This window comes from Macrotis lagotis, chromosome 5, assembly GCF_037893015.1.
Source record: "Macrotis lagotis isolate mMagLag1 chromosome 5, bilby.v1.9.chrom.fasta, whole genome shotgun sequence".
NCBI classification, from domain to species: Eukaryota; Metazoa; Chordata; class Mammalia; order Peramelemorphia; family Peramelidae; genus Macrotis; species Macrotis lagotis.
In genome coordinates, this window is record NC_133662.1 from 160560188 (window position 1) to 160579045 (window position 18858).

At 33.4% G+C, this 18858-nt stretch overlaps 1 protein-coding gene across 1 annotated transcript in view; it reads left to right on the forward strand.

The window, feature by feature from the left end:
- Positions 1-18858, forward strand: part of ADGB (androglobin) — a 244091-nt gene that overhangs the window by 174504 nt on the left and 50729 nt on the right. The window contains exons 24-25 of the mRNA XM_074187787.1: positions 5828-5962; positions 8223-8376. Coding sequence (XP_074043888.1) covers positions 5828-5962; positions 8223-8376 — 289 coding nt within the window. The remainder of the gene's footprint in view (positions 1-5827; positions 5963-8222; positions 8377-18858) is intronic.

The window sequence follows — 18858 nt, forward strand, 5'->3', positions numbered from 1 at the left end:
TGGGGAAAGGGGTTAGTTAATACTGAGAAGTTATTTATTTTTCTTTAATGACTTTTTATGACTAGGTAATTTTACAAATTTCTTCCTTTTCAAACTTATTATAAGACCAAACACTGTTTACATCTCTTTAATTGCTGTAGTATAAAGATATGTAGGTGCTATATTATGACTATTGAAACCAAGTCAAACTATTGGAGGGGAAAATTAGATGATCTGGAGAAATAAGAGCAGTGAATAAGGAAAAGCTAATCCACAGACCAGATTTGACTCCTTGGCTAACATACTTTATTTCTACCCCATTGAATCAAATCATATTTGACATTCTTAGCCCTGAGCAAACTGACCCTTCTTAATTGATTTTGTCCTCTCTGTCCTAGGAAGAACTTTCTCTTCCAAGAAGACCTATATCTTTATCATTTACAATATTCATATTTTCATCTCCATCTCTCCCCTCCCTTGCCTTTATGCCCTCCTTTCTTCTTGAGCCTTTTCAACTTGTTCCCATATTGAGTTCTTAACTGCTTTGGTCTATATCATTATCCTTCCTGATCTTGCAAAGCATTTAATTTCTGTTCCATATTTATTGGTAAATATGTATACTCAGTTTACCATTTTCTAATTTATTCATGTGGAAGTCTTCTTTTTTTTTTCAAAAAAACTGTAAACCTCTTGAGTGTAAGAGCCATAGTGCAATTTCTATGTATCCTACGATGCTTATAGTAATTGTCAGTCACTCAATAGATACCTATTAAGTATTTACTTACTATGAAACAAGCAGGGCAGCTAGATAGTACAGAGAAGATAGAATGCTCAGCCTAGACTCAGGAAAGGTCATCTTACTGAATTCAAATTCACTCTAAGATAGTTACTAGTTGTGTGATCCTAGGCAAGTCACTTAACCCTGTTAACTTCAGTTTCCTCATTTATCAAATGACCTAGAGAAGAAAAATGACAAACTACTATTTTCTTTGCCAAGAAAAATGTAAATGGACTCATGAACAGAAACACACACCTCAATATGGAAAAACATTTAAATTGGGGGTAATTAGGTAGCTCAGGATATAGTGTTAGACCTGGAGTCAGGAAGACATCTTCCTGAGTTGATATCTGCCTCAGTTCCTCAAATATAATATGAGTTGGAGAAGGAAATGACAAATCATTCCAGTATTTTTGCCAAGAAAACCCCAAAACGAAGTCATGAAAAGTTGGAAGCCACTGAAATGGCTGAACAACAAGTTACACAAGCACTTTTATGACCTCTGGGAATACAAAAGAGGCAAAAGATACTGCTTGACTTCAAAGAGCTTACAGTTCAGTGTAGTCAACAACAAGGAAACAAATGTGTTCAAGTAAACTATATTCGGGATAAATAAAATTAGGACATTAAAATGAAGGTTTGGGAAAAGATTTCTTTAGAAAATGGGATTTTAACTGGGAATTAAAAGAATACAATGAAGTCAGTAAGCAGAGTTAAGAAGAAAGATCATTCCAGGCATGGAAGATGGACAGAGAAAATAGTTGGATTTGAAAAATGGGGTGGGGTGTTCATGGAACTGCAATGATACCAGAGTCACTGGATCATAGAGTATGTGGTATAGAGGTATAGAAAGCCTGAAATGGTGAGGACTAAGTTATAAAAGGTTTTTCAATACTAAACAAATTTTGTATTTGATACTGGAAAAATAGGGAATCACTCGAGTTTATTATTCAACTCACACCCCTGCCCTCTGTCTCTATATACTTCTTTTAATTGTCCTAATAATGAGAAAGTTGTTAGGAGTTAGAACACTCATTTTTCCTTGCAGGAATGTGAAGAGTTTAACTTTATTGAATCCCATATGATTTCCCTTTTCTGTTTACCTCTTTAAGCTTCTCTAGAGTCATGTATTAGAAAATTAGATTTTCTATTGATTCTCATCTTTTCATCAGGAGTGCTTGAAAGTATTCTATTTCACTGAATGCCCACTGAATCATTCCCTGAAGGATTGTACTCAGTTTAGCTAGGTAGATGATTGTGGGTTTTAATCCTAGATCTTTTGCCCTCTAGAATATCCTGTTCCAAACTCTAAATCTTGTGTATAAGTCTTGAGACTAAATCTTAGATCTGAATTGTTTTGGCTATTTGCAATATTGTCTCCTTGATATGGGAGTACTGGAATTTGGCTATAATATTTCTGGTAGTTTTTATTTGGAGATCTCTTTGAGGAGATGATCAGTGGATTTTTTTCAATTTCCATTTTATTTCTGTTTTCTGTACTATCATGGAAGTTTCCTTGATAATTTTTGAAACAAGTTATTCTAGGTTCTTTTTTTTTTTAATTATTGCTTTTGGGTAGTACAGAACCTATATTCCCAGTTAGTTGTTTGTTTTTGAGTTTTTAAGGTAAGATCAACTTTTATTGGTAATTTTCCTAAAGAGATAAAGACAATTTAGATAGGTCCACATCAGCCTTTCAATTCTTCCCCAAAGTAATAGATAGTAAACAGTTTGCAGGTAGGGGTTGTTAAACACCAAGATTTTCCCTGCACCACTGGGCTCTTTAATACAGAGAGTTCCCACTTACATGTGACTTTTTCTAGGTTTTTTTTCCCCAATGAAATAGTTCACATTTTTTCCCCATGTTTTCATTCTTTTGATTTGTTTTTTATTATTTCTTGATGACTCATAAATTCATCAAACTTCTACTTGCCCAATTCTAATTTTTAAGTTCTTTCTTTCAGTGAGCCTTTATTCCTCCATTTCCACTTGACCAGTTCTTCTTTATAAGGAGACTTTTTTTTCCTTCAGGAATTTTTGTACTTTTTTTGTCCATTTGACCAATTCTGCTTTGTAAGGAATTTTTCTCTTTATGAATTTTTGTTTATTTTTTCCATATGGCCAATTATGCTTTTCAAGACATTCTTTTCACTGGATTTTTATGGCTCTTTTTACCTTTGGACTATTCTATTTTTAAGGTTTTATAATCTTCAGTATTTTTTATGCCTCCTTTACCAAGCTGCTGATTTTTTTTTCATTATTTTCTTGTATCATTCTCATTTCTTTTAGTTTTTCCTCTACCTCTTATTTGATTTTTGAATTTTTTTAACTCTTGATTGGCTTGCAGCCAATTCACATTTTTCTTTGAGACTTTGAATATAGGAGTCTCAACACTGGTATCTTCTTCTAAGTTTGTATTTTGATCTTCCCTAGCACCATAGTAACTTTCTTTAGTCAGGATCTTTTCCTGCTGTTTGCTTATTTTTTTCCCAGCCAAACTTGCCTTTATGCTTTTCTTTACTCTGTGCTAAAGTGGGACTCTGCTTCTGGAATGGAGGAGACATTATTTCAAGTTTCAGTTCTTTTTATGCAGCCATTTTCAGAGGTAATTCTGGAGCCTTGTAAGTTTTTCATTCTTCTGTAATATCCTCTGGTCTGTGAGTGAAAATAAGCCCTCTTTTCTACCATGGAATTGTGATCAGTATCCGAGCTTCCTTTTGGCTAAAACTTCTGGTATATTAATGCTCCTCCTTGCCCTGGGATGAAGATCCAGGACTGTGACCCAGATCCAAGTGTGGACAATGCAAGAGTACTGTCCCTGGTGTCAGTAAAGGGACTTTGTAAACTCCTTCTGACAATGTCTGACCTTCTTACTGTCTGTGGACTGAGAGGTTTGGAAACTTCACGGCCAGCATTGTTTCAATTACCCCAACGCTTGCCATTAAAGGGAGTGCCCTGAGCTGGACTTCACTTTGCTCTAACTCTGTGCAGTAGACCTTCCTTCTAACCTTCTAAGTTTTCTTGGACTGAAAGTTTTTTTTTCTCCATATTTTTGTGGGTCTTGCTGCTGTAGAATTTATTTTGAGAATTTATTTATTCAAGGTTTTCAGGGGCCTTTTGGGAAGAGCTCATTGCCTTGTCTTTGCCATCTTGGCTCTGCTTTTGATTGAGAGCTCTTCTTAAAATACACATTCATAATCTCTTCCTACATCAATTCTCATGACTCCTTCCTCACTTACTATCTCTGTGATCTTAGTCAAATCATTCAATCTTTTTGAGTCTAATTATAAACTTAGGGGCCAAGATAGATTACCTTTCATTTGCCTGCCTTCTCTAAATTTGAGGCAGCTAGATGGCGCAGTGGATAGAGCACTGACCTTGGAGTCAGGAGGACAGCAGTTCAAATTCAGCCTCAGACAATTGTCCCTAACTAGTTGTGTAACCTCAGACAAGCCACTTTAACCCTGATTGCCTTGCATCCAGTTGTCCTGATTCATGTCTGGCCACTGGACCCAGCTGACTCTGGAGGAGAGAGTGAGACTGGTGACCTAACCTCGAATTCTTTCACTGAAATCCAATTCACATGCTTGTCATAGCATCTCCTCCTTTATGTCATGGTCTTCTTCGAGAATACAGGAAAAACATTCTCTAAGTTTCTATTCTATGATTCTATGATTCTATTCTATGATTTCTATTCTATGATTCTATGATTCTATTCTATCTCTTCAGAATATCAGATACGTTTAACACATTGCTTATATACAATGCAAATTATTATTTAGTTAATTATTTTTAATTAATTATTTTCTCCATCTTGTATCATTAGCCTTTGGGCTTCAAGAACTGAGTTTATTTATCTTTATTGATCTTCCCTAGCACCATAGTAACTTTCTTTAGTCAGGATCAAAGAAATATTTTTGGTGATAATAAAAGATATATTATTTAGAGTTAGTAATGTTATGGGACTTGCTGTCTCTCATTTTCCTAATCCATTGTTAGACTGAATCTCCAGAGTTTACATAGCTACTACTCCCCTCAGAGTTCTAGGGATTAACACTGAGAGACAGAAGGTATTTTTCTAATGCTATTGTTCACAATTCCCTCATCAGTATGCTTCCTCATTGATTATTAGTTGAAAACAAGTAATCAGCTAGATTTAATTAGCTTTCAGAAATGAATTTTTACCATTGTGGTATAATATACCTAGTTGCTCCACTAATATGAACAAAGCCCAAGGGCAAGTTGGGCCAAATATAGAGAATAAACACACACACACACACACACACACACACACACACACACACACACATATAAAAGCAGTAACTCATAGCTCTTAGGTGCTACAAGTTCTTTTTTTCCCTTTTGTGGGGCCCTCATGAAATTCTCTTTTTTGCTTGGTATAGCTTATTGTTGGCCTACTTATAGTCTGAAGCTGCATTTCTTAATGTGCTTAGTTTGTTTTCAGCTCCTGATATTACCATTAGTCATTGCTATTTGGGGAATAATGTTACCCATAAGGGTAATGAGAAATCCCACATTATTTGACCTTTTGAAGTCCACAAGTCCTTTCCCTCGAGTTAGTGGTAAAGGAGAAAACAGTGCCTTTCTCTTCCTCCCTTCTTTACTAGTAATTCTCTCTTAGCAATATGACTGAGACTTCTGTTACTATTCTGGTCTGACATCTGAAGTGGGAGATATTTCAACTGGCTTACTGTTTTATTTAAGGATCCAGAGTATAACAGTCTTTCCAAGTCAATCTCAATACTTTCTGCATATTATCATTTAATTTCCATCTCTACTTCCAAATTGATTAAGAAGTTTCAGAACCTAGTTTAAAGCCTTTGCCTTACTGAAGAGAAGTATCCTCACCTGATATACTATCAATGCTTATTTTAATCTTTGTAATTTACATCTTATTAGTTGCTTTAAGGAGGGAAGATGACTTATTGATTGAATAATCTTAAATAGATTTTCCATTTTACTTTCCTCCTTATTTTTTCTTTCCATGAATAAGATATATTTAGGAAATATTGTTCTTTTATGAAAAGTATGTGCTTTCATTTTTTCCAGGTTAATGTTTAAAAGCAAATGCAAATCTTTTGAACTATATCCATGCTATCAAGATGAAGAAACCAAATTAGCTTTTGCTGACTATTCTGTAACCTATTCTGATCAACCACCACATTCTTGGTTTATAGTTTTTAGGTAAGGTTTTGAAAATGTTTTCACCTTCTCTAAATTGCGTTTGATTTAATAAAATTGTTTTCTGTGTATACTTAATATAAGTAATTTGAGAGGTAGGTTTTATTTTTGTCTTTGTAATCCCAGGATCAAGCATAGTGTCTGGCCTATAATAGGTATGTAATAAATTGTTTTGATTGATTTTAATTGCTTACTTAATCTACCATAGTATATGATTTATTTGTAATTTATAATTTCAAATAATAAAACTTCAAGATTGCTTTTCTTACCTTCTTTAAAAGTCATTCTAATTATGAAACGATTCATAGAAATGTATTATTGAAATTTTTAATTAGTTAAAAACAGAAAAATAAAAAGGTTATAAAACCATTTTACTCATGTTTGCATTTAATCATTTTTGGTTTTAGTGCATTTTATTAACTTTTTAATTTTGTCAAAATTCAGCATCTTAGAAAAGACAGTGATTTCATCTTTGTATAGTGCATATATGTGTCCAGTTATGTATCCATATAGAGTATTACCAAGTAAATATTTGTTAAATTAACTTGAAATGCTGTTCAGAGAATGTATAATGATATGATAATTGGGTAAGACTCTCATTTTCTAGATAATACTTAAATAGTTGTTATACATGACTTATAATTAGATAGAAAATTAATATTTAAAGATAAATGAGATCATTAGCAAAACAGTAATTAATTCAATTTAGTAAAAAAAATCATTTCTTAAGTACTTATAATATTCCAAGTGTTGTGCTAGGTTATGAGGATAGAAAGGTAAAAACAATGAAACTGTTCAAGCTTACGCGCTGCTGAGAAAACTATAGATATAGAGAAGTAAATATAAAGAATAAACTAAATAAAAATAATTTTGTGTAAGGCAATACAGAGAGAACTAACAACTGACAGATCAACATAGGCCTAAGGAAAATGATGCTTGTGCCAATACTCTAAGCTCTAAGAAGGAGGGGTGAAGAGAGAACATTAAATATGGGGGGGGGGGGGCAACCTGTGCAGAGGCAATTTGGTGGGGGTGGAATATCAAATATAGAGAATAGAAAATTGACCAATTTGACTTAAATATAGAGTTTATGAAGAGAATTGTAAAATTCATCTAGAAACAGAAATTGGAACCAGATTGTGAAGAGAATTTTAATTTTATTTTGGAGTACAAAAGTAACTACTTCAATTTAATGAGCAAGGACAACCATAATCAGATTCATTTATTCATTTGGTTTTCTTTATGATTTTGTGTTTTCTGTGCTTTTGGAATGTCAGTTTGGCAGAGAGAAACTGGAAGCAGAAAGGTCAGTTAGTTCAAGTGAGAGGTATTGAGGACTAAAATATGTATGGTGACAGTTTGAGTAGAGAAAAGGGAACAGATATGAGAGAGGTGAGGGCAGAATAGATAGGATGGGGCAGTTAACTGGATATGGGGAGGGTGGGATGAATGAGCTTAAAAATCTGAAAATTACTCAGAGGTGGTAAACTTGGCTCACCAAAAGGAGGGTACTCCAATGGGATAAAGATAATTTCTGTTTTGGTCATGTTGAGGAGACTATGAGACAGGTAGGTGAAGATTTCCAGCAAATAGTTACTTTTGGACTGGTGTTCAAGATACAGATGAGGGTTAGATAGGCAAGTTTAGAAGTCAATGATTTGAATGTATGGGAGCTGAGGAAATCACCAATAGAAACTACAGAGGGAGAAAAGGAAAGTGGAGGACAGAACTCTGAGGTATACTCAAATATAAGATCAAAATATAGATGATGATCCAGCAAAAGAATCTAAATAGGATTTATTATTCAGGAAAAGAAAACGAGAAGTGTCAAGAAAATCCAGGGAAGAGAAAATATCCCTAGAATCATTTTATAACTATGGAAACGGAGGCAAAATTGCTACATAAATATCACAAAGGATAAAAACTGAGCAAACACTTTTGGAAAAAACAATTATCAGATCAATGGTAACATTATTGGTAATAATTTCTTCAAGTGTTGGAGTTGGGAACCATATTGCAAGGACTGGACAAATGTATGGAATATAAGGAGATAGAGACAAAATATATAGACAACTCTCCCTAGATGTTTTCTGTGAAAGGCAAGAGAGATGAAAAGAATATCAATATATGTGAATTTATTATATTGAATTTTTATATTTTCAAAGTATTTAACTTTTATTTACCACAACTTCTGTTTATGTATTTAAAATCCAACTGATTTTCTTAAGACATCTTTTAAAGGAGATTTTTTTTTTAATTTCAGAGAAATATTTTATGTAGCACATGATATGCTCTTGGTGCCTAAAGTATACACTTCTCTGCCTGTCTGCTTACTCCATGTTGTTAACAATGACACAATGGAGGAAGTCCCACGAGTGTTCCTCAAAGTGATACCTTATGTTTATACCAAGAATAAGGTAAGATTGACACAGTGGAAACTTTATTTTTATTGAGGATGAAAAGATGTCTGTGTGCTTTTGTTGTATTTCTCTGCTGAGAAAACCCTGTAAAGGGTTTCAAAGAGTTGGACACAGCTGAAAACTAAGAAACTAAACTAAAGAAAAATACATTTACTGAAGTTAGTGTATGCACAGCAGCAATTAATTCTTTCCTTTGAATACCTTCAGGGAGTAGAATAAAATGGTAATAGCTGCCAAAGTGGTGTTCTTAAAGCACAGGTCTGACTACATTACTCTCTTTTTGTGGTCTCTAGGATTAAATAAAACTGCTGTTTGCCCTTTGAAGTCCTGTACAGCAACCTGACCTCTACCTTCCAGCCTTATTGTACAGTATTCCCCTTCACAGATAGTATGGTATAGTGAAAGTAGCCTCCTTAATGTTCCTCTGGCACAGTTCTCCATCTTCCACCTCCATACAGTTGCATTAGTTGTCCATCATGTCTAGAATGCACTCCTCTTTCCTCATCTCTTAGAATCATAAGTTTCTTTCAGATTTATCTCTATTGCCACCTTGTACAGGAAGCCTTTCTTACTTCAACTAGCTTCTATTTCTTTCTCCCACAAATCATTTCATTTCTATTTTTTATTTATTGTAAATATTTTACATATTTACTAGATATTGTACCCCTCAAGTAGACTAAAATGTCAAAGATACTGATTAATTTTTATCTTTCTTTTTTAAAAATAATTTTTCTAGTTATGTGTAGATATTGTTTTCAACAATCATTTTTATAAGGTTTTGAATTCACATTTTCTCCTTTCATTCCTTCCCTTCCTCTTCCCCTTAACAAAGAGTATTGTAATATAGTTTATACATGTAACAACTATGTTAAATATAGTTCCAAATCAATCATGTTGTGAAAGAAGAATCAAACCAAAAAGAAAAAATAAACCATGAGAGGGGGGAACCCCCCCATAAAACATAAAATAAATTTTAAAAAAGTTTAAATAGTATATTTTGTTATGCATTCAAACTCCATTATTTCTTCTCTGGCTGTGATGGTATTTTCCATCATGAGGCCTTTAGAATTGTCTTTGATCATTATACTGCTGAGATGAGCAGGTTCATCATAATTGAGGATCACACAATGTTTCTGGTTAATGTGTATATTGTTCTTCTGGTTTTGCTAACTTCACTCAGCAATAATTCATCCAAACTTTTCCAGCCTTTTCTGAAATCCCATTCCTCATGATTTCTTAGATACCAATAGTGTCCCATCACACACACACACACACACACACACACACACACACACACAGAGACATATATATACACCACAATTTGTCAGTCATTCCCCAATTGATGGCATCCTCTCAATTTTCAATTCTTTGCCTCTACTAAAAGATTTGCTATGAATATTTTTGTTCAGGTGTTTTTTTTCACCTTTTCTTATGATCTCTTTGGGATATTAACCTGGTAATGGTATTGCTGGATCAAAGAAGTATGCATAGTGCCATTGCCCTTTGGGTATGGTTCCAAATTGCTCTCCAGAATGATTGGAATTAGTTTATAACTCCACTAACAGTGCATTAATGTCCCAGTTTTCCCACATCTCTGACTCTGACATTTGCCTTTTTAGTCATATCTGACAGGTGGTACCTCAGAGATATTTTAATTTAAATTTCTCTAATTAATAATAATTTAGAGCATTTTTATATGACTATAGATAGATTTTATTTATTCATCTTAAAACTCCTTTGACCATTTATCAGTTGATGAATGGCTAATATTCTTATAAATTTGACTCAGTTCTCTATATATTTTAGAAATGAGTCCTTTGTCAAAATCCTTAGTTGTAAAACTTGTTCTCAGCTTTCTACTTTCCTTCTAATCTTGGTCGCAGTGGTTTTATTTCTGCAGAAATTTTTAATTTAATGTAATCAAAATTACTTATTTTGCACAATGTTTTCTATCTCACCTTTGATCATAAATTGTTCCCTTTTCCATAGTTCTGATAAATTATTTCTTGTTTTCCTAATTGACTTATGATATCCTCTTTTATATCTAAATCCTGCACCCATTTTGATCTTATCTTGATATTGGGTGTGAGATGTAGATCTAGACCTGGTTTTTGCCATACTACCTTCCATTTTTTCCAGCAGTTTTCATTTAAGAGTGGGCTCTCAACCCAGAAGCTGGAGTCTTTGTTATGAAACTAACTTTACCTTTCTTTCCAAAGTGCCTAACACAGTGCCTGGCTCATAGTAAATACTTAACACATGATCTTCCATCCATCTATCCATGTGTATGAGAAGTACAAAGTGACCAGACACAGAGATAAGAGCAGAATACAGAGCAGCTTCTATTAGGGTCATCTGTAGAGTGGGCCTGGATCTGAGAAGTCAGAATTCCCACCCCCTTCATTCTAGAGATGAGGCAACTAAGTCTCAGAGACCAATCACTAACTTGTCTGGTATCTAAAGTGAGATATAAATCACATCCTCCTAGACTTCAAATCCAGCATGATCCATTGTACCACACCATCCCTCTCGATTTGTTTGGTCTTCTCCTACTCATCAGATCAGTTGATGATTAAAATAAAAAATGATCAATGTTGGAAGATCTATAGGAAAAACTAGCACTTCTGATGGGTCTCTATGTATGTATAGTCTTTTTTTTTAGTTTTTTGCAAGGCAAATGGGGCTAAGTGGCTTGCCCAAGGCCACACAGCTCGGTAATTATTAAGTGTCTGAGCCCGGATTTGAACCCAGGTACTCCTGACTCCAGGACTAGTGCTTTATCCACTGTGCCACCTAGCTGCCCCTTGTGTATAGTCTTTATAGAAAGCTATTTAGAATTATATCTAAAAAAAAAGTTTCAAAAGAGTATAATTTCTTTCACCCAATTATATCATGAGACATATTTTCCAAAATGTTTCTTCACCTATCCTTAACCTTTGATTTGAAGTATCTCTGCATATATTACTTGGTTTGGAGGATCTTATGTTCTTTATAAAATTGCTTCTATAATTTTATCCAGATGCTGGTACATAGGTATACTTTCTTTCATTATGACTTATTTTGTTGATTATGATTATTAGCATATAGTCATGATCATATCCCAAATGTTACTTCTCATTCTCTTTAGACAAAGGAAGAAAACAACTATGCTAAGTCCTTTATTTGCTCTTCAGGGAAATCTTGAGAAATTTCTATGTAGAAGTCACTCCCCTATATTTTCTTGTTTTGCTTAGAGTCATAATTTTAATTTTGATATATAGATTCTTAAGTTCATAGATACCAAAAGATTACCAGAGCTCTCATTATACAAGTAAGAAAACTGAGGCCCAGAAATGTTGAATGATTTACCTAAGGTAACACAGGTATTTAGAAGTAGAAATGATATTTGAACACAGGTTTCTAGAATCCAGATTTCATGCCCTTTCCATTGCCTTATCTAGTAATATTTTGATTTTTGCTATTGAACAAAAATCTCCCATTTAGAATATCAATAGTTTAAGTATTATTAGTAGATATTTTTAAACTACTGAGATTCTTAGCATGTTCTCCCTTTTCTATCTTTCTTCTGCTATCACTCCAAAACCAGAAGGGAATCATATAAGCCTATTTATCCTTTTTGAATTTAGTGTTGATTTTACTTTGGTCAGATCAATTGATAGTCTAATTGATCACGGACAAATAATCTCTCTACTGCAGTGATATATTTCTTAATTTTGAATCTTGTTTACCTTTATGTTTTTCTCCCCCCGCCCCCTGTACTAGCTTACCATTGAAGGCTGTCTTATAGCTTCTTTTTTCCTTGGCTTTCTATAACCAAAGAATTTATCACATAAATAGCCAAATTACTAGTAAATGTGTCTACCTATATTCACCATAAGACAGTAGACAGTTTGTTGCCCAGACCATAATCAAAAACTTGGAGAGACTTTGCCAAAATTTTCATTCTTAGGAGAATTTGAGGTTGTTTTTTTCATGTCACAATGAGGCACAGGAATAGAACTGTATTAGAGGGTAATTTTAATGAGATTTTAATGATCTTTTAAAAATAAGGACAATTGAGAGACTTTTTGATGAAATAAATTTATGTGATATTTTAGTCTAATTAAATTTAAATAATTTATTCTCTAATTATGTACTTTTATTGATAACATACTATAATAAAAGTTTAAAATTATTTTAATATGTTAAGCATTTTTCCTGTTACGTCTAAGCCATACGATTACGGAATATTGTAATCAGATATTGCTATTTCCAGTTGTTATTAAATAGCAATTTAGACACCATTTACAGTTTAATGAGAAAACTTTCAGTGAGACAATCTCTCCTTTTGTCCATTTTCAATTTTTTTTTACTTTTATATCTTAGAATAATTTTAATAAAATCTTTTTGGTTATAATAAAAAGATATGAATTATTTATTATATCTTTGCTTTTGAAAGTACTTAAATTCAAAACAGGGAAAAATTTGTTCATACTTATAATTTTAATAGAATCTATACAAGATATGTTACTCTATATCTTACTGATAATTTAATCTCATCCATTACTCAGGTAATATCTCCTACTATAAGGCCTTTCCTGAGTTCTCTGCCCCTCCCAAAACCCATCAGGTGTTTACTCTCTCCTTTTATTGACTGTTTGGGAAAGAGCCAATTTATCCTTTTTTCTACGTATTTTCCATTAACTATGTGTACTTATGTTGTATGCCCCAGGAGAATTCATGTTCATATATATAAGAGGAACTTAATAAACTTTCTTGGCATTAGAATTTCTTTTTTGTTCCTCTAAGTGATTCACAAGCACAGTTTTGTTTTTGTTTGTCAATAATGAGTTACAACTTTGAATTGACAGTCAATAATAAAGATTTTGTTTTACTTACTATAATAAAACATATGTGAAAGATACACTTAAAATGTTTTTTAGGGGCAGAACAAATTCTAATTTAGCCAACTAGTTTTTTCATCTGCTGGAAGCACTCTTGAATCTTTTTTAGTTTGTTTATGGCATATATCCCTCAAGTATGTAGGTAAATTGTGCAGCAGTTAAAAGGATTGTGTGCATTTCAGTAGGAAAAAAGAGAAGCAACTTTCATGGCATAAAAGATTCCTTTTACATTTACAGTCCCATGGATGACACCAAAGTATTCCCCCAAGTTATAAGGCAAAAGAAAACAAAATAAACTGACTTGCCTCTTGAAAATTGTCCACTTCAAATAGCATTTTATCTAGTTTATACTGTGATTGTAGCAATATATCTTTAGTGCTCACTTCAGCACTTTTGCTTCAGAAATAGCTATCCTGACTAGATGACACTGTTAACCAAATTGTTGACCACATTATTCATCTAAAACATTCAAATTTACATTTAATTTATTTAGTTTAATCTGCATCAGTTAGTTCACTTGATTAGAACTTGACTCAGTCATAGTGATCAATTGACTGAAATAACTTTAGACAGAAAAAAAATAATCAATCAAACAACAAATATCAATTCTCTAGATAGCTACTGTGTCCTAGCTTCTGGAGGACAAATACAACAAAATGAAATCATTACTTGTATAAGAGGCTGCCATTTGAATGGGGAGAAAGGTAAATATACAAAGGTATAGAATGTATATGAAATATAACTATATATAATCCAAACCCATTCATTTTGTTACCTCTCTAATATTTGTTCATTGGATCCTATAGGTGATATGCAGCATATGTTATATGTAATAGCATTTTTGTGGACTATGTGGAGGATAAAGCCTGGAAAAGTTTGATATCTAAAATAGTAAATCCTAAATTCTCTACTCTCCAAAAAGCATAGAGAACTTTCAGGAAAATATTCCACAGGGTGTCAGAGCAATAGTAGGTTTTTGAGATTTGATTGTGGTACTGAGTGAGGAACATACTCTCTGCCATGATATACCACATAATTCCTCTATGATTTACACAATGGATTTATGAAATTCTGTGACCACAATATTTTCATTACATCGTGGACAACTTTCTAATAATGTGTCTCTCCAAAATTAATTCTAGTAGTTGTTGGATAGTAGCCACATAGCCTTTTGTTAGGCCCATATTAGGAGTTTTTCTTGTTTAGCAGATCTTGTCAAAACTTGTATTCCATTGATATCATGATTATATAACTTTCTTTTTTTTCAAATTTTTTATTTTTTTATTAAAGATATTATTTGAGTTTTACAATTTACCCCCAATCTTGCTTCCCTCCCCCACCCCCACAGATAGCACTCTGTTAGTCTTTACTTTGTTTCCATGTTGTACCTTGATCCAAATTGGGTGTGATGAGAGAGAAATCATATCCTTAAAGAGAACAGAACTGTCAGAGGTAACCAGATCAGACAATAAGATATCTGTTGTTTTTTCCAAATTAAAGGGAATAGTCCTTGTACTTTGTTCAAACTCCACAGCTCCTTATCGGGATACAGATGATACTCTCCTTTGCAGACAGCCCAAAATTTTCCCAATTGTTGCACCGATGGAATGAGCAAGTCCCTCAAGGTTGAACATCACTCCCATGTTGCTGTTAGGGTGTATAGTGTTTTTCTGGTTCTGCTCATCTCACTCAGCATCAGTTCATGCATATCCCTCCAGGTTTCCCTGAAATCCTGTCCCTCCTGGTTTCTAATAGAACAATAGTGTTCCATGACATACATATACCACAGTTTGCTAAGCCATTTCCCCAATTGAAGGACATTTACTGGATTTCCAATTCTTTGCCACCACAAACAGGGCTGCTATGAATATTTTTGTACAAGTAATGGTTTTACCCTTTTACATCATCTCTTCAGGGTATAGACCCAGCAGTGGTGTTGCTGGGTCAAAGGCTATGCACATTTTTGTTGCCCTTTGGGCATAATTCCAAATAGCTCTCCAGAAGGGTTGGATGAGTTCACAGCTCCACCAACAGTGTAAAAGTGTCCCAGATTTCCCACATCCCTTCCAACAATGATCATTATCCTTCCTGGTCATACTGGCCAATCTGAGAGGTGTGAGGTAGTACCTCAGAGAAGCTTTAATTTGCATTTCTCTAATAATTAATGATTTAGAGGAGTTTTTTTCATATGACTATGGATTGCTTTGATCTCCTCATCTGTAAATTGCCTTTGCATATCCTTTGACCATTTGTCATTTGGGGAATGGCTTTTTGTTTTAACAATATGACTCAGTTCTCTGTATATTTTAGAAATGAGTCCTTTGTCAGAATCATTAATTGTAAAGATTGATTCCCAATTTACTACTTTTCTTTTGATCTTGATTACATTGGATTTATCTGTGCAAAAGCTTTTTAATTTAATGTAATTGAAATCATGTAATTGGTTTTTAGTGATGTTCTCCAACTCTTCCTTAGTCATAAACTGTTCCCCTTTCCATAGATCTGACAGGTAGACTAGTCCTTGATCTTCTAATTTGCTTATAGTATTGTTTTTTATGTCTATGTCCTGTAACCATTTGGATCTTATCTTGGTAAAGGGTGTGAGGTGTTGGTCTAATCTAAGTTTCTTCCATACTAACTTCCAATTATCCCAGCAGTTTTTATCAAAGAGGGAGTTATTATCCCAGTGGCCTGACTCTTTGGGTTTATTAAACAGCAGGTTACTATAATCCTCTCCTGCTTTTACACCTAGTCTATTTCACTGGCCCACCACTCTATTTCTTAGCTAATACCAAACAGTTTTGATGACTGATGCTTTATAATATAATTTTAGTTGGGGTAGTGCTAAGACACCTTCATTTGCATTTTTTTTCATTAAACTCCTGGCAATTCTTGACTTTTTATTTCTCCATATGAATTTACTTACAATTTTTTCTAACTCATTAAAGTATTTCTTTTGGAATTTTGATTGGTAGGGCACTAAACAGATAGTTTAGTTTTGGTAGAATTGTCATTTTTATTATATTAGCTCTCCCTGTCCATGAGCAGTTGATATTTGCCCAGTTATTTAAATCTGACTTAATTTGTGTGAGAAGTGTTTTATAATTATTTTCAAAAAGATTCAGAGTCTATCTTGGCAAATAGCCTCCCAAATATTTTATATTGTCTGAGGTTACTTTGAATGGGATTTCTCTTTCTAGCTCTTACTGTTGTTTCTTGCTAGACATATATAGAAAAGTTGAGGATTTATGGGGGTTTATTTTATAACCTGCAACTTTGCTAAAATTGCTAATTGTTTCCAGTAGTTTTTTGGATGATTTCTTGGGATTCTCTAGGTAGACCATCATGTCATCTGGGAAGAGTGAAAGTTTTGTCTCTTCCTTCCCAATTGTAATTCCTTCAGTTTCTTTTTCTTCTCTAATTGCTGATGCTAACATTTCTAATACAATATTGAATAGTAGTGGTGATAATGGACACCCTTGTTTGACCCCTGATCTTATTGGGAATGCCTCTAGCCTCTCCCCATTGAATATAATGCTTGTTGATGGTTTCAGATATATACTGCTAATTATTTTAAGGAAAAGTCCATTTATTCCTACACTCTCCAGTGTTTTTAATAGGAATGGATGCTGTATTTTGTCAAAAGCTTTTTCAGCATCCATTGATATGATCATATGATTTCTGATAGGTTTGTTATTGATATAATTGAGTATACTAACAGTTTTCCTAATGTTGAACCAACCCTGCATTCCTGGAATAAATCCTACTTGATCATAATGTATTATCCTAGTGATTACTTGTTGTAATCGTTTTGCTAAGATTTTATTTAGGATTTTTGCATCTATACTCATCAGGGAAATAGGTCTATAATTTTCTTTCTCTGTTTTAACTCTTCCTGGTTTAGGTAACAGTACTATTGGTTTCATAGAAAGAGTTAGGCAGAGTTCCATCTTTCTCTATTTTTTCCAAAGAGTTTATATAGGATTGAAACCAATTGTTCCTTAAATGTTTGGTAGAATTCACTTGTGAATCCGTCAGGCCCTGGAGATTTTTTTTAGGGAGTTCAATAATGGCTTGTTTAATTTCTTTTTCTGAGAAAGGGTTGTTTAGTATTTAATCTCTTCTTCATTTAACCTGGGCAACTTATATGTTTGTAAATATTCATCCATTTCACTTAGATTATCAAATTTATTGGCATAGAGTTGGGCAAAATAATTTTGAATTATTACTTTAATTTCCTCTTCATTGGTGGTGAGTTCACGTTTTTCATTTATAATACTAGCAATTTGGTTTTCGTCTTTCTTTTTTTTAATCAAATTGATGAGAGGTTTATCAATTTTATTGTTTTTTTCATAATACCAACTTTTGGTTTTATTTATTAATTCAAAAGTTTTTTGCTTTCGATTTTATTAATTTCTCCTTTAATTTTTAAAATTTCTAATTTGGTATTTGATTGGGGATTTTTGATTTGTTCTTTCTCTAATTTTTTTATTTGCATGTTTAATTCATTGATTTCTTCTTTCTCCAATTTATTCATATAAGTATTTAGAGCTATAATATATCCCCTGAGAGTTGCTTTGAATGAATGCCATAGGTTTTGGTATGTTGTTCCATTATTATCATTATCTAGTATAAATGGTTAATTCTTTCTATTATTTGCTTTTTGGTCCACTCGTTTTTTAAAATGAGGTTATTCAGTTTCCAATTTGTTCTGGGTCTGTATCTCCTTGGCTCAATATTGCATATGACTTTTATTGCATTGTGATCTGAGAAAGATGTATTCACTATTTCTGCCTTTCTGCAGTTGATCATTAGGTTTTTATGTCCTAGTACATGGTCAATTTTTGTATCAGTTCCATGTACTGCAGAGAAAAAGGTATATTCCTTTCTATCACCATTCAGTTTCCTCCATAAGTCTACCATATCTAATTTTTCTAACAATCTATTTACCTCCCTAATTTCTTTCTTGTTTGTTTTATGATTCGATTTATCTAGATCTGATAGTAGGGGGGTTGAGGTCTCCTACTAGTAGAGTTTTGCTGTCTATGTCTTCCAGGAATTCTTTCAGCTTCTCCTCTAAGAATCTGGGTGCTGTCTCATTGGGTGCATATATATTCAATATTGAAATGACTTTATTGTCTATGGTACCTTTTAGGAGGATAAAGTTTCCTTCCTTATCTCTCTTAATGCTATTTATTTTTGCTGCTGCTTTGTCTGAGATAAGGATTGCTACCCCTGCTTTTTTTTTTACTTCAGCTGAAGCAAAATATATTTTGCTCCAGCCTTTTACCTTTACTCTATATGTATCTATCTGCTTCAATTGAGTTTCTTCTAAGCAGCATATTGTAGGATTCTGGTTTTTAAGCCACTCTGCTATTTGCTTACCTTTTAAGGAAGAGTTCATCCCATTCACATTCAAGGTTATGATTACTAATTGTTTATTGCCCTCCATGCTATTTTCCCTCTGTATTTTCCCCCCCTTCCCCCCCTTTTATCCATATTCCCAGTCTTTTGTTTCTGAAAACCACCCCCTTCAGTGTGTTTGCCCTCCTATATCACGCCCTCCCCTTTCTTTCCCCTTTCCCTTCCCTTCCTT